General features: G+C 43.1%; 2 protein-coding genes across 5 annotated transcripts in view; one reads left to right on the plus strand and one right to left on the minus strand.

Moving 5' to 3' along the window:
• The window catches only part of fbxo8 (F-box protein 8), a 69,345-nt gene extending 62,503 nt beyond the window's left edge, over positions 1–6,842 (minus strand). For 3 of the 4 annotated variants that reach the window (XM_033018325.1, XM_033018326.1, XM_033018324.1), the window contains exon 1: positions 6,568–6,842. In XM_033018325.1, coding sequence (XP_032874216.1) covers positions 6,568–6,678 — 111 coding nt within the window. In that variant the 5' untranslated portion in view covers positions 6,679–6,842. Of the gene's footprint in view, positions 1–5,928; positions 6,015–6,567 lie in introns of all 4 variants that reach the window. The other variant, XM_033018327.1, reaches the window with a different exon arrangement.
• Positions 6,564–15,761, plus strand: part of cep44 (centrosomal protein 44) — a 68,128-nt gene continuing 58,930 nt past the window's right edge. Inside the window, exon 1 of the mRNA XM_033018321.1 lies at positions 6,564–6,647. The gene's annotated coding sequence lies outside the window, so the exon portion shown is untranslated. The remainder of the gene's footprint in view (positions 6,648–15,761) is intronic.

Consider the following 15,761-nt stretch of genomic DNA (forward strand, 5'->3'; position numbering starts at 1 on the left):
ACAGAGAAGGTTCACCAGACTGATTCCTGCGATGTCAGGACTTTCATATGAAGAAAGACTGGATAGACTCGGCTTGTACTCGCTAGAATTTAGAAGATTGAGGGGGGATCTTAGAGAAACTTACAAGATTATTAAGGGTTTGGACAGGCTAGATGCAGGAAGATTGTTCCCGATGTTGGGGAAGTCCAGAACCAGGGGCCACTGTTTAAGAATAAGGGGTAAGCCATTTAGAACGGAGACGAGGAAACACTTTTTCACATAGAGAGTTGTGAGTCTGTGGAATTCTCTGCCTCAGGTGGAGGCCGGTTCTCTGGATACTTTCAAGAGAGAACTAGATAGGGCTCTTAAAGATAACGGAGTCAGGGGATATGGGGAGAAGGCAGGAACCGCATACTGATTGGGGATGATCAGCCATGAATGGCGGTGCTGGCTCGAAGGACCGAATAGCCTACTCCTGCACCTATTGTCTAGTGTCTGTGAGGCAGTATCACGATCTTCCATGCTACCGTGCTACACTGCTAGGATGTCTCTGGTGCTTCCTTCAGCCACCAAGTCAGGCTGCATCCAAAGATCCTCTGCAATGCTTAGAACCAGATGAACCCCTCACTCCCATAATTTTTTTCTCATCATCTTTCATGCTCTCGCCAAAACTATCTTATCCAGGGGGCCAGCTTCCCACTACTTTAGCCTTATACCCACCAGACTGCTGGCCATCCAACTTCACTTCCGATGCCAACATTAGTTGAAATTGATTAGTGTTCTTTCTTGTCAAATACTCTTGCTCATTAAGATTGATACCTCACAGAAACAGGCCTTTCGGCCAAACTTGCCCATGCCAACCAAGATGCTCCATCAATGCTAGTCCTACTTGTCAGCGTTTAGCCCATAACTCTCTAAATCTTTCCTATCCGTGTCTCTGTCCAGATTATTTTAAATATTAAAGAACATACCTCAATTAGCTCCTCTGACAGTTCATTCCGAATACCCACCACCCTTTGTGTGAAAAACCTCATTCACCTTTAAAATATATTAGAATACCTTACCTCGAAATGAAATCACCATTCTTGGCCTACTGCCTTATCACCCATTTATTTTTTTCTCTCCGAGTTCGCGTTTATCATTCTTGGACATGTTTAAATCTCTGAATCACCTTTTACTCATGACATGGTACTCAAATGATTCTTATTAAAGTCCCACCCCACAACCTGTGCATCACATCTGAGGGCGACGAGAACAAAAATCATTTTTTGTCCTTATCAGCCTGCTGGCAGCCACGTATCATTTTTAATCAATATATTTTTAATCAATAGACCCAGCACTCTGCCAGCTGGGTGGATCTTATTTCCATTCCTATGTATCCACTCATATTTAATCAACAATAATCTCTCCCAACATGACTAAGCTTTTTTTTCCCCTGAAGAGATTTCTATGAAGTGCCTCAAGAAGTTTTACTGCATTCCAGGTCCAACACAAATTTCATTTGTTGCTGATTCAAACAATGAAGTAAAAAATTCATTGAGATAATTAAATGACAATGCTCACGGGTCAAGGAATTTATATGTTGTGATGTCATTTAAGCAATTTAATCAGATCATTATTTGTAATCCACCCCGTCTGTTCTGCACCTTCTCTATGCAAGGTGTCAAATATGCAGTGTCATATTTATCCAACACAGAAGCTCTGCCTAAGCAACCTGTTAATCAGAACTCTCGCATTAGTTTCACTCTTTTGCCCTTTCCCCAGAGTCTTGCATTTATTTGTCTTTAACAGATACCAACAGGAGGTTCCAGGCAAACATCTATGATTGACTGTAAAAACCAAGTGCTGGAGTAACTCAGCGGTCAGGCAGCATCTGTGAAAGGAATGCATAGGCAACGTTTTAGGTCGGGATCCTTCTTCTATGATTGAAAGACCAGGTAAGCCTTCTTGGGAAGGTCATGCCCTTTGCACGGCTATCAACAGACTCTCAAACAGAAACTTCTCCCAAGAAAGAATTGTGAATAGATTAATAAGTAGCTGGAGGACATGATTTTAGAATGTGCATAAAGGCGTCTTGAAAAATGCAACTGTTCAGAAATTTATGACATACAAGTGTGCAAAAGTAGAGAAAGACCATTTGAAATGGCACGGAGAAACATCAGACCATTTACAAGGAGTGCTCAAAAACCCTGCTGACTCATAAACTGCCCACCCATTCCATCACGGGTCCTTTTCAGAATGGCAAGCAATGACTAGTGGGGTACCACAAGGCTCAGTGCTGGGACCCTAGCTATTTACAATATATATTAATGATTTGGACGAGGGAATTGAATGCAACATCTCCAAGCTTGCGGATGACACGAAGCTGGGGGGCAGTGTTAGCTGTGAGGAGGACGCTAGGAGGCTGCAAGGTGACTTGGATAGGCTGGGTGAGTGGGCAAATACATGGCAGATGCAGTATAATGTGGATAAATGTGAGGTTAATCACTTTGGTGGCAAAAACAGGAAAGTAGACTATTATCTGAATGGTGGCCGATTAGGAAAAGGGGAGATGCAATGAGACCTGGGTGTCATGGTACACCAGTCATTAAAAGTAGGCATGCAGGTGCAGCAGGCAGTGAAGAAAGCGAATGGTATGTTAGCATTCATAGCAAAAGGATTTGAGTATAGGAGCAGGGAGGTTCTACTGCAGTTGTACAGGGTCTTGGTGAGACCACACCTGGAGTATTGCGTACAGTTTTGGTCTCCTAATCTGAGGAAAGGCGTTCTTGCCATAGAGGGAGTACAGAGAAGGTTCACCAGACTGATTCCTGGGATGGCAGGACTTTCATATGAAGAAAGACTGGATAGACTCGGCTTGGACTCGCTAGAATTTAGAAGATGAGGGGGGGGGGATCTTATAGAAACTTACAAAATTCTTAAGGGGTTGGACAGGCTAGATGGAGGAAGATTGTTCCCGATGTTGGGGAAGTCCAGAACAAGGGGTCACAGTTTAAGGATAAGGGGGGGGAGTCTTTTAGGACCAAGATGAGAAAAACATTTTTCACACAGAGAGTGGTGAATCTGTGGAATTCTCTGCCACAGAAGGTAGTTGAGGCCAGTTCTGGAAGCAGATATGGTGACTCTGGTCCTGACCACGGGGGGGAAATGGAGGAGGACTGGCCAAATGTTGTGCCTTCCACCACAGTGATGAATGCTGTGGTGGATGTTTGTGTTACAGTTTTATTGTGGTTGTGTGTTCTTTATTATTGTATCGCTGCAGACAACCCAAATTTCCACCAGCCTGGCTGTGTGGCAATAAATTATATCTAATCTAATCTAATCTAATTTAGAAGGCTTTTGGATAGGCACATGGATATGCAGGGAATGAAGGAATATGGATCATGTGAAGGCAGAGGAGATTAGTTTATCATGGCATCATATTTGGAGTGGACATTGTGGACTCTAGGGCCTGTTCCTGTGCAATCTTTGATGTGTTCTAGATTCCCTACAATTGGAAACATCCTCTTCACATCCAAAGTCATGCTTTTTCACGAGTCAAGAGTGTTTGGTCATATTTACTGAAACTAAGCAATGAAATTCTTACTTGCAGCAGCACAACATGTTTGTAAAAGCAGCCCTCAATATATAACAAAAAATGTTCAATAAATGAAAAAAAACAATATAATATAAAAATAAAAGGAAGTCTGAAGTCCCTGGAGCAACCTAGGCAACTGGAGTTCATAGTGTTTAATAGCCTGATTGATGTTGGGAAGAAGCTGTTCCTGAGACTGGATATTAGTTTTCAGTCCCCTATACCTTCCTCCCGATGGCAGGAGTAAAACGACAGTGTGGCCAGGGTGGTGTGGGTTATTCATGATTCTGGCTGCCTTTGAAGCAGCAACTCCTATAGATCCCTTCAATGGAGGGGAGGACAATACCTGTGAGAGACTGGACAGTATTCACCACATTTGACTAGCGTACAGTTTTGGTCTCCAAATCTGAGGAAGGACATTATTGCCATAGAGGGAGTGCAGAGAAGGTTCACCAGACTGATTCCTGGGATGTTAGGACTGTCTTATGAAGAAAGACTGGATAGACTTGGTTTATACTCTCTAGAATTTAGGAGATTGAGAGGGGATCTTATAGAAACGTACAAAATTCTTAAGGGGTTGGACAGGCTAGATGCAGGAAGATTATTCGCGATGTTGGGGAAGTCCAGGAGGGGTCACAGCTTAAGGATAAGGGGGAAATCCTTTAAAACCGAGATGAGAAAAACTTTTTTCACACAGAGTGGTGAATCTCTGGAACTCTCTGCCACAGAGGGTAGTTGAGGCCAGTTCATTGGCTATATTTAAGAGGGGGTTAGATGTGGCCCTTGTGGCTAAAGGGATCAGAGGGTATGGAGAGAAGGCAGGTACGGGATACTGAGTTGGATGATCAGCCATGATCATATTGAATGGCGGTGCAGGCTCGAAGGGTCGAATGGCCTACTCCTGCACCTAATTTCTATGTTTCTATGTATCCAGCTACACAGTCATGGGAATAGAATGAGTAGAGCAGGGGGCTGAGCAGACAGCCTTGAGGTGCCCATGTGTTTTTGGACAGAGGAGGAAGTGCTGCTGCCACTCATATTTCAAGGCCAAGTCTCCTCTCTTCTAATTTCCAATGGATTCATGCTGTGAACACATTCGTACACCACTGCATATCCTGGCATCTCCATGATTATGCTTACAACATGAACAGGAAAAGCACAGGCAATTTTGTGTTGTCCAAGTGTGCAGCAAGTAAAGCACAAACGTCTTGCGCAAAAAAACTCTCAAGTTGCTATTCTGTCCCAGATATTCCCTCCGTTCTTTGCTTCCCACTTTTTTCTGCCGTTTAAAATATATTTTAATTTTTCTAAATTCTGAAAGACTGGCCACAAATGTAACCAAATGTTTTTCCTCACAGTTCATGCCTTGTATGCTATTTTCTTCTACAGCTTTCGCTTAAAATCAGGTATATTATGCTAAATGGCTCCGGTCAAGGTTCAGCACCTTTATTACAAGCTAAATATACCATCTGCACTATTGGTTTAGTTGAAGTTAATTATTTGACAGTTACTAGAGAATGTTTGTCAAATCTTAGTGACATGGGAATCAATAAGTGATAATGTATACACTCAAAAGCCTACACAAGAAGGGTGGATCTTTGCTGCAGTGTGTTAGCAACAAAAAAAAACCTAGCTCAAGGACAACTTTAAGTCTGCCTAATTTTAATTCCAGAAGTGAAAATCCTTACAGCACAGCAGGAGCCATTCAGCCCATTATGTTTTCATTCCCCTTGTTCCTGGTTCGAGTATTTCTCCAATTCCCTCCCAAAGGCTTTATTATATCCAGAACTTTCAGGCAATACACTGTAATGCTAACTGCTCATGTTGCCTCTTGGTTCTTTTAGCCTGCACCTGCGAGCTCTTTATTCTTCAGCCATGAGAAACAAGTTTATTTTTACTCTAACTAAACCCAAGCCACTAAACCACCTCCTCTTGTCTGGTTCCACATAAACAATCACGGCTTCTCTGTGATACAAAGCAAAGATCATAGATCTATGATCTTTGATACAAAGGGACAATGGTGGTAATTAGCAATGCAACACCTTCAACTAGGCATGACACCACCCCACCCACAATTTCTCACCTCCACCCCACACAAAAATAAGTGTAGAGGGCATGATAAGTTACACAATATACAATCACAACAATTAAAAAAAATCCCAAAATAACTTGACCAGTTGAATTTGAATTTTTAAACCAAACTGTAATCAACATTTCTGCAAGCACAATAGACCTGCCTTGCAAATGTATTGCATACCTGAAAATATTTTCACAATTTCCATAAGAAAATCTAAGGACTCATGTGAAAAACAGCACAAACAGTTGTATTGCAAAGAACTGGAAGGTTAACCAAGATTTTGGTTCCCTAAACTCACATATTGGTCTTGAACCTAAAACCTTCCGACTCAGCACAGAGCGCTGCCGACCCAATCCCACATGTCACACCTTTGCCACTCATTACCTATGGGGGGAAAAACATTTTGAACCTACTTTCAGAATTCAAAACAAAAATGAATAGAAATGAAAGAAACACAAACTATACTGCTTTCCATTAAAATGTGTTTACTAGTGGCCCACAGACTTGCTGTTAGTGGATCGATGTTTTTCGTCGATTTCCAAGATCAATGCATTTGCTTCGCCACCCTGCAGCTATCAATTTGACATATACTCCCGCTCTCAAGTAAGGTAACTAGCAGTTTTATCTGAGTCCATGCAGATTAAACATTTTATGAATTAACAGGGTTCCTTCAGCTGTCTTTGTGAAGTTTTGAGTGTACAGATGCCCTTTGAAACTAACAGCACCTTTCACACAAGCCCCAGCAAGCCATAACCATGCCCCTCCCCCCAACCAATGGGCGCAACCTAACTTGCTGCCCGGCTCACAATGTCCCGCCCTCGCAAAGCTGTGATTGGCGAGGCCGTCCAAGAGACGGCGTCTGATTGGCCGCCGCCGCTGGCTGTCAAGCGGATGACGTAGTGGCCAGCAGGTTAGGTTGGCCGCTGACTCCTCCTACCTGTTGGAGCCGCTCTTGGTCCCGTTTCCACTTCGGCCACAAAACAACAACAAGCGGCTGGAGGCGGTGGATTACAACAGGTACAGCAGGCGAGGCGCTCCCGGTCTTCATTCAGATCCATCCCCGGACGGGCAGGGAGGGAGGGCGGGGCGCAATCAACATGTTAAAAGCCGCCGCGTTACTTTCGCTCCCACTGTCCTCAATTAACTTTTAATGCCAGCTTCTGTGCGTGCGAAGCGCCGCCTGACGTCGGGGCCGTGACGCACTCACGCTGGACGTCGGCTCGGAATGGGGGCGGGGCCAAGGGTGGTCACGTGGGCTTCTCGTCACGTGACCCGGCTGGCGCCCGTCCTGTCACCTGATCCGTGGACAGGCACAAAGTGCTGGAGATCACTCAGAGGGACAGGCAGCATTTGTGGAGTCAATAGTCGATTTTTATTCGTCACATACACCCGAAGGTGCAGTGAAATGAATTTGCCAGCAGCGGTACAATTTAAAAAAGAACACACAATGCACAATAAGATTTCTCCTCCTTTGTTCACCCGTGGTCGGGGCCATAAACCCTCCGCATTCGCCGCTACGGACGGCCCGATGTTCAGGCCCTCTCATCGGGATGATCAAAACTCCGACGTCGGGGCGGTCAAACACACTCCGCAGCTTGGAGGTTCCGAATCGGCACTTTCCTAGTCCGCGGCTTCAGGGTGTTATAGGCCGCGGGCCGGCGGTCGGAGCTCTTCTCCGGCAATCCCTGGCGAGGGATCTCAGGCTCCGGATGGTAAGTCCATGCCCCGCCCGCGGCTAGAAGCTCCGCAGACTGCGGCTTCAGGATGTTATAGGCCGCAGACACCTCATATTTCGCTTGGGTAATTTACACCCCAGCGGTATGAACATTGACTTCTCTAACTTCAGATCGCCCTTGTTTTCTCTCTCCATCCCCTCCCCCTTCTCAGTGCTCCCACAAGTCTTACTGTCTCCGACTACATTCTATCTTTGTCCCGCCCCATCCCCATTTCTTCTCTCCAGAGATGCTGCCTGTCCCACTGAGTTACTCCAGCATTTTGTGTCCATACTCATACTGTTGGGTTGTACGCTGCCCAAGTGAAATTTGCGTTTGACCTCTCTATGTCACCTGAGCCACTGGATGTGAGGGGATGTAATTCAGCACCAAGATACTGGCAGGCAGTGTCAGCCTACAACAGTGACTGTGTGTGGTTCTGAGGATACACAGTGCAGTGGGTTGACCATGTGGTTCTGAGGAGGTTCAGCAGTAGTAACAAGGAAATGCAGATGCTGGTTGACATAAAATGCTGGATTAACAGCGAACCAGGCAGCACCCTAGAACATGGATAGGTTATGTTTTGGGTCGGGACTCTTCTTCAGACTGAAGATGTGTGATGTCTGAAGAAGGGTCCCGACCCGAAACGTCACTTAACCTTGTTCTCTAGGGATGCTGCCTGACCCGCTGAGTTACTCCAGCATTTTGTGTCTTTCTTTGGTATAACAAGCATCCTTGTTATTACATTATAAATTTGGGGTGGAAGATTGCAACCTTCACGTGGTCCGCCCTGTTTCGACTAATGCAATCAACTCGATGTGCACAAACGGAAGATGAAATAGAACAAGTTGTCCAACAACTTTAGGCTGTGCACACCACACGAAAGAAGAAGATTATAGAAACATAGAAACATAGAAATTAGGTGCAGGAGTAGGCCATTCGGCCCTTCGAGCCTGCACCGCCATTCAATATGATCATGGCTGATCATCCAACTCAGTATCCCGTACCTGCCTTCCTGCCTGCCATGTGCCTGCAGATAATTATAAGTTTGTAAACACAGTACTCAATAGGTAATGTAATAAACAAACATATAAAAATGTTTGATAAATACCAAAAACCATTATAATGCAAAATAAAAGTCCAAAGTGCAACCAAGGCAGTTTGTAGTTTGTAGTTTAATTGGAGTTCATAGTGTTCAATAATCTGATGGATGTTGGATGCTGTTCCTGAACCTGGACATTACAATTTTCAGACTACCAAACCTTCTTGATGGCAGAAGTGAAATGAGAGTCTGGCCAGGGTGGTGTGGACCCTTCATAATGCCTTTTTGACACAACGCCTCCTATGGATCTTTTCGATGGTGGGGACATCAGTACTATTGGACTATCTGCGATAAAACAGTGCATCACAGAAACAGGCCCTTCGGCCCATAATATCTGAGCAAATATGATGCAAAGAGCAACATAATCCAAATCCATGTGCCTGCAGATAATCCATATTCATCCATATCCATGTGCCTGCAGATAATCCATATCCATGTGCCTGCAATTAATCCATATCCATCCATATCCATGTGCCTACCCAAAAATCTCCTACATATGCTCTCTTCTGTTCTATCAGGTGCTCATAAAATATCCCATGGACACTATTCCCAAAGGAAAACCAATATTGCTGTCTTATCGCCACAGTTTATAGACGTGACAATTTGCTGCATGTGTATGTTGATAATTTATTATATATTTATTTGTTGTGATTAATGTATATGTAAAGCTGAAGTAAACACCAATTTCATTGTTCTGATCCGAGAGCAAATTACATTTAAACCTTTCTCTTTACACCTTATCTTATACCTTTTTTTCCTCCTTAGAAATGTTATGATAGAGGTTATTCAGTCTATAATGTCTGTAATGGCCACACAAGAGCTAATCAGTCTAGTACCACCTAGCCCTGCAGCCACAGTACTGTTACATATGGTTAAGGTTCAATTAAGTCATGACAAGTTAAGTGTATTGTCATATGCCCAAGTGCTGTGAGGTACAGTTACATTGAAAAATGTGCTTGCAGCAGCATCACAGTCACATAGACATAGAGAAATGCAAAAAAGAAAACATTAATTCAATGTAAATTCTGCAGAACAGTAAAGGAAAGAAGACTGCAAAAGATCACAGTAAAGGAAAGAAGACTGGGTTCGTTCAAGAACCTGATAGTTCTGGGAAAGTAGCTGTTCCTGAATCGGGTGGTTTTCAAGTTTCTATACATCCTGCCTGATGATATCAGTGGGAAGAGCGTGTAGTCTAGATGGTGGGGTCCTTGATGATAGATACTGCCTTCTTGATGCATCTCCTTATGTATATACGTTCAATGGTGGAGTGATCCGTGCCTGTGGTGAGCTGGGTTCACTCCACTATGCATTGCAGACTCTTGTGTTCCTGTGAGTTGGAATCGCCCATAGCAGGCAGGATATTTTCTACATTACATCTGTTGATGTTTATTTGAGTATTCGGTAAAATCTCTTCAAACATGAGTGGACAGGGCGAGGTAAAAGGAGTGGATGAATAATATTAATATAATATCAAGGGGGGTGGTTAGTGTGTGTGAGGGGGGTGGTTAGTGTGGTTAGTGTGTGTATGACGCCACAGGCCACCCCACAACCACGCGTTGAGGGGACGGGACCCAACGGGTCCCACTTGGTCTAGTATAACTTAAAATTTAAAAACCAACACTGATGCTGGAAATGTAAAATAAAAATTGAAAATGTTCAAAATACTTGTAGGTCAGGTCATAAACGGCAAAAAGAGAAACAGAGTTCATATTTCAGGTTGAAGTCTCTTCGCCAGAACTCGGGAGGAGACATAAGCTCATTAAACTCAACTGCTTGGAATGTAGGGAAGGAGGGACTTGTCATATAGAGTAAAACTGGTGACCATGGGGATGAGCTGTAAACAAGTTGACCTGAACAATGAGTGACTGGGAGCAGTTAGAGAGAAAGAAAAAATGGAGAAAAGAGTGTGGGAGGTGAGGAATGCAGAATAGTCACTGGTCAGACTGCGCATGTCTTCCTGGCCCAGAGGAAACAAAAACAACAAACGAGCTGAGGCAACATCATAGATGGACAAATGATACAGAAGGAAATCAAGTTACCTGAATTTGCAGTATTAAATTTCCAGAAGGCTGCAATGTGCCAGACAGAAGATATGGCGCTATTCCTCAACCTTGCATTGGGCCTTATTGTAACTGGAGGCTGCATCGCTAGACTATGGGGGGGGGGGGGTGAGACAGGAATCTGTTCAGAAATTGCAAACCCATAGGCGGCTCTTGTTGTATATTCAGAAAAGTAATCAAAAGTTTTTTTTCCACTGCAGGTCAATCTCATCTGCATAATATGGGCATGAGTAATGTTCAAAATAAGTAAGAGCATTTGTCTGATACTTTTTACAACTCTGGCTTCCCAAAAAGCCTTCAGAGTCAATTAAGTCCTTTTAGAAGTGTAATTACTGTTGTAACAATAAAGGAAAGACTGCAGTTAGTTTGTTTGCGAGAAGCTCTCTCAAACAGCAATGACCTGCTTTTAGTGATCTTGATTCGGGAAATATATATTGTTCAGGAATCCTAACTGCCTCTCGAATTCGTGTCAGTGGGTTATTTTTCTTCTAACAGACCAACACACTGATTTTCATCTGGAGCTTGAACAGAGAGTATGCATTTAACAGAGCAAGCTATGAGGATGCACCCATTAGGACTGAGAGAGGATGCACCTGGCCTTAGGGGAAAACACAGTATGCTCTGACTCTTCTAGAAAAGATAAGCAGAAGTGCGACCTAATAGAAGACTAAAATGATTGCAGAATTTTAAAGGTTGACAATATGAAATTCATATAGGTAGACGAGGAATCCATTTCCAAGAAATAAAGATTCCATAATCAAAATGAGGCTAGAATGTGGAACTTTTTCCTACAGGTAGTAGCTTCTCTATCAATGACGTGAGGCTCATCTGTCTATAATTTCTCAGATTATCCCCATTTCCCTTTTTAAAAAGGAACAACAATGACTATTCTCCAATCCTTCGGGATCTTGCCTTATAACTGGATAGGAGATGAAGATCTTCTTCGAGCCACAGTGATCTCCTCTCTTGCTTCTTTCAATGTCCGGATCCCGTCAAGTCCCGAGAACTTATCCATCTTCATGTTCTTCAAGAGACCCATTATCATCTCCTGCTTGATCTCAAAATGCCCTCGAATATTTGTATATCCCACATTGATGTTACTATCCTCCATGCATATATTTATGCATAACTATCTTAAACCCTAAGGAAAATATACACAATACTGCGGCAGGAACTCAGCATTCGTGGAGTTAAGTGGACAGACAATGTTTCAGGTTAGGATCATTCTTTATCGCAGTTCTCAAAATGGTCTCTCACTGAAGCACCAGTTGCATGGGCACACTTGTTTCACAGTACAAGGTGCGGTATGGTCCTTCCTCTTGAAGGATTATCCATTTACAGTACTGTTTCTAGAAACCCTTTTTGATAAACCTAACAAATTCTGCCACGGCTAAGCTTTTTGCATTTAGATAGTTCCAGTCAATATTGGTGAAATTAAAGTCACCCACAAGGCATAAAAGGCCACAAAGTGCTGGAGTAACTCAGGCAGCATCTCTGGAGAACATTTTGGGTTGGTACCCTTCCTCAGACTGCAGATCCCTGTTGCTTTTACATCTTTCCATCATATTACTTCAGATCTGTTCCTCTATCTCCCACTGCTTATTGGGAGATCTATAGTGTAATCCTGTCATAGTGATTGCAGCTTTTATTTTTGAGCTCTAACTGCATTGCCTCAATATGTCCTCTCTGAGTGCAGCCGAGACATTTTCTTCGATTCGTAATGGAACTCCACTGCCGCTTTTACCTCTATTTCTCTCTCTCTCTCTCTCTCGCTCATGACTGAAACATTGAAACCCTGGGATTATGAGCTACTGTCCCTTTCCATCTCACAACCAAGCCTCTGTAACGGTCACATCATAGTTCCAAGCACTGACCCAGGCCCTCAAATCAGCCATAAAACTCCTTGTAGTGAAATAAACACACCTCATCCCATCAATCTCACTATTTTCATTCATCTGTCCACACCTCACCTTTTTGTTCATACTTGTCATTATCTCCACCTCCTTTCAGTCCCTTCACTTGCTGACCTGCAGTTCTGCGGAGTTCCCACGCTCTTGCCACTCTTGCGAAAACCAGAAACTCTTTCTGATTTTCGCACCTCTTGATCATCCCACCCCCTTCCTTTCTCAATAATCTCTCATAGTGAACATGATGTTTGTCCCATTTCTCCCCCCCCCCTCACATCACCTGTATCCATTTACTGCTATGACCAGGCAAGCTCCTCCGCTGTCACGCTGTGAAAACAGAGGATGAGATAGAGTTTCTTCTCACAGGCCATCAGGACTGTAAACTCTTATCTCACCAGGGACTAATTAACAAATTTACTGTTGTGTTGTGTCTTTTTTTTTTTTTAATTCTAAAATGTAAATACTGGTTCTGTTCTATTCTGTTCTGTAGTTCTGTTGTTTTTGCACAATCCGCAGGCATTGCCACTTTCATTTCACTGCACATCTTGTATGTGTATGTGACAAATAGACTTGACTTGACGAGCTTTACCTCGCCCTCCACCTTGCTTTTCTCCCCACAACTCCAATCAGTCTGAATAAGGATCCCGACCCAAAATGCTGCTTGTTCATTCCCTCCACAGATGCTGCCTGACCCGTTGAGTTCCTCCAGCATTTTGTGTTTTGTTCAAAATTATAGCATCTACAGTCCCTGTGCTCCAAGAGTCAAGTGTGTTTAATTACCTTATGTACCGACAACAGAACAAAAACATTATTTTTGCTTTGATAACAATCTCATAATAATAAATTCTTATTCTCCCCTATCCCATCTGACAAGAGGTGCAGAATTGTGAAAAAGCATACCTCCAAATTCAGATTCTCCAGCATTTTTGACTACCTTTGATTTTCCAGCATCTGCAGTTCCTTCTTAAACCTCCACATTCAGAGACAGTTTCTTCCCAGCTGATATCAGGCGACTGAACCATTCTATCAACAACTAGAGAGCAGTCCTGAACTACTATCTACCTCATTGGAGACCCTCGGAGCCAGAGCATATTCCCTAGAGCCACCTCTTTTGAAACTCTTGAAGTCTTTGTGATTTATCAGTTTTCAGGCTCAATATCTTCCATTAGATATTTTTATAGCAATATCTGCTGCTTTCTCTTTTGCCATAGACTATTAATTTCTGGCAGGTGTGCTTTACTGGACTTTATCTTGCACTAAACGTTATTCCCCTTATTATGTAACTACACTGGATGGCTTGATTGTAATCATGTATAATCTTTCAGTTTAGTTTACTGTCACATGTACCGCGGTTCAGTGAAAAGCTTTTGTTGTGTGCTATCCAGTCATCAGAAAGACAATACACGGTAAACTACACTAACTGATGTACAGACATAAATAAAAACAACATTTCAACAAATTGATAGCTAATGCAAGAAAACCCCAAATCCTTAGTGCAAGCAAAGAGTTTACAGTTGAGGTCAGTGCTGTGGTGTTCAAGAGCCTGATGTTTGTAGGGGAGAAGATACAATACCTGGTTATTTGTGTTTTTTAGTAACTGCAGATGCTGGTTTAAACCAAAGATAGATACAAAATGCTGGAGCAACTCAGCAGGACAGGCAGCATCTCTGGAGAGAAGGAAGGGGTGACATTTCGTGTCGGGACCCTTCTTCAGACGGAGGTACAATTCCAGCTTTTTGTGTCTACCTGCCTCTTTGTGTTCTCTACCCACCCTCTTCTCTGCAACCTACGGTGCTCCTTATTTCTCACTTTTAGTAGGTAGGTTACAAAACTTACATTCAGCGGCGCTGCAGTTCTGCCACTGGCCGTGTGCGCGACTTTGGCGCCTTTGAGAGGGGTGCGGGTTTAAAATGCCGTTTTCTCCAGCCTGTTGAAATCCGTCTTTGTCAGGCTGTTTAGCTGCTGAAGAAAAATCGCTCCAACATCCGTTTTATCAAGTTTTTTAAAAACAGCGCTGGATAATTTAATAGCAGGAGTAAAATAAAAATCGTCTTCTAAAGCCGTCAACGCCGACAACGGGACGGAACTCACGTACAGGACAAAGCAAGATAAGCCGTTTATTTTTACATATAAACGTGCTTATTAGGATGCCTTTAATCAAAATTTCACGTTGCAAAAAGGTGATTTAGGCCCCATACGAACCGGCAGTATTTTTCCTGCCGATATGGGGTTTAAATTCACCGCAAATGCAACGTTCCAATCAATCGCGTTCCACAAAATTCCATTAGCAAGATGATTAAAATGGGCATTAATTTACGGGAATTAAACACTAAATTCCTTCTATTTGGCCTATAAATTCATGACAATGAGATTTAAAAATCATGTTATAATGTGAATTCTTGTGTGAATGTTATTTGGACACTTAGGTTATTTTAAAATGTTAACCTTTTCTTAAGAAATAGATAGATGTTTAGATCTAGTAATTGAATTTTGTAATTAGCTACAATTAGGTAACTAATTATATGCTTTAATTTCAGGTCATCCAAGTAAGATTGTTTCATATTTGTTTCAGAATGCTTCAATCTATAATAACTGAAAATTTCATTCAGTTCTCTTAATTTTTAAGAAAGTTATGGGCTTTAGACTGTCCTTGATCACAGCTTTTGAGTTAAGTCAATGGAAAAGCAATAGGGAACAATATGCTAATTTCCGAGTATGAAAATGGCCATAACTTTTTTTAATACTGAAGATATGAAAGTGAATTAGGTGTCAAATTAAACTTCTTTTTATGCTTTATCTGATGGGATAAATTGCAGACTTGATTTTTTAAATCTCAAAATGTTGTAACATTGCTACTTGTAGCACAAGTTGTCTGATCTGCTGAGAGCCCTCTTGCTTTGAGTTCAAGAGCCCCGTTTTTATTTCTGCGTTTGCAAATTCGATCAACACCAACGCGGTTTTTGGTTTGCATCGTGATTATGAAGGGCGTGAAATGTGAAAGCAGGGTTTATTGATGATGAGCGTGCTTTTTTCTTGTGTGTGTGTGTGTGTGTGTGTGTGTTGTTGAATGTGCGCTGGGCATCGGCTGCATTCGCGCTCTGGGAGGCGGCGGCCAACGGTCGGTCCCGCCGCGGTTCACATTCAAGCGGCGGCGCGAGGCTCCCATCGCCGCGCGCGAGCGGTTCACATTCAAGGGGCGGCACGGTCGGCCGGCTACGCCAATCATATGCGAGCAACCGGGGCTTCCCCCTCCGCGAATGGATCAGAGCGGCGGCGCTGGCGTCCAATGACAGGACGAGAGAAGGAGGGGTGGAGAATTTCGCCAATCAGAATGGAGCAGTCACGTTTCC

Source organism: Amblyraja radiata, chromosome 3 (genome assembly GCF_010909765.2).
Source record: "Amblyraja radiata isolate CabotCenter1 chromosome 3, sAmbRad1.1.pri, whole genome shotgun sequence".
Lineage (NCBI taxonomy): Eukaryota > Metazoa > Chordata > Chondrichthyes > Rajiformes > Rajidae > Amblyraja > Amblyraja radiata.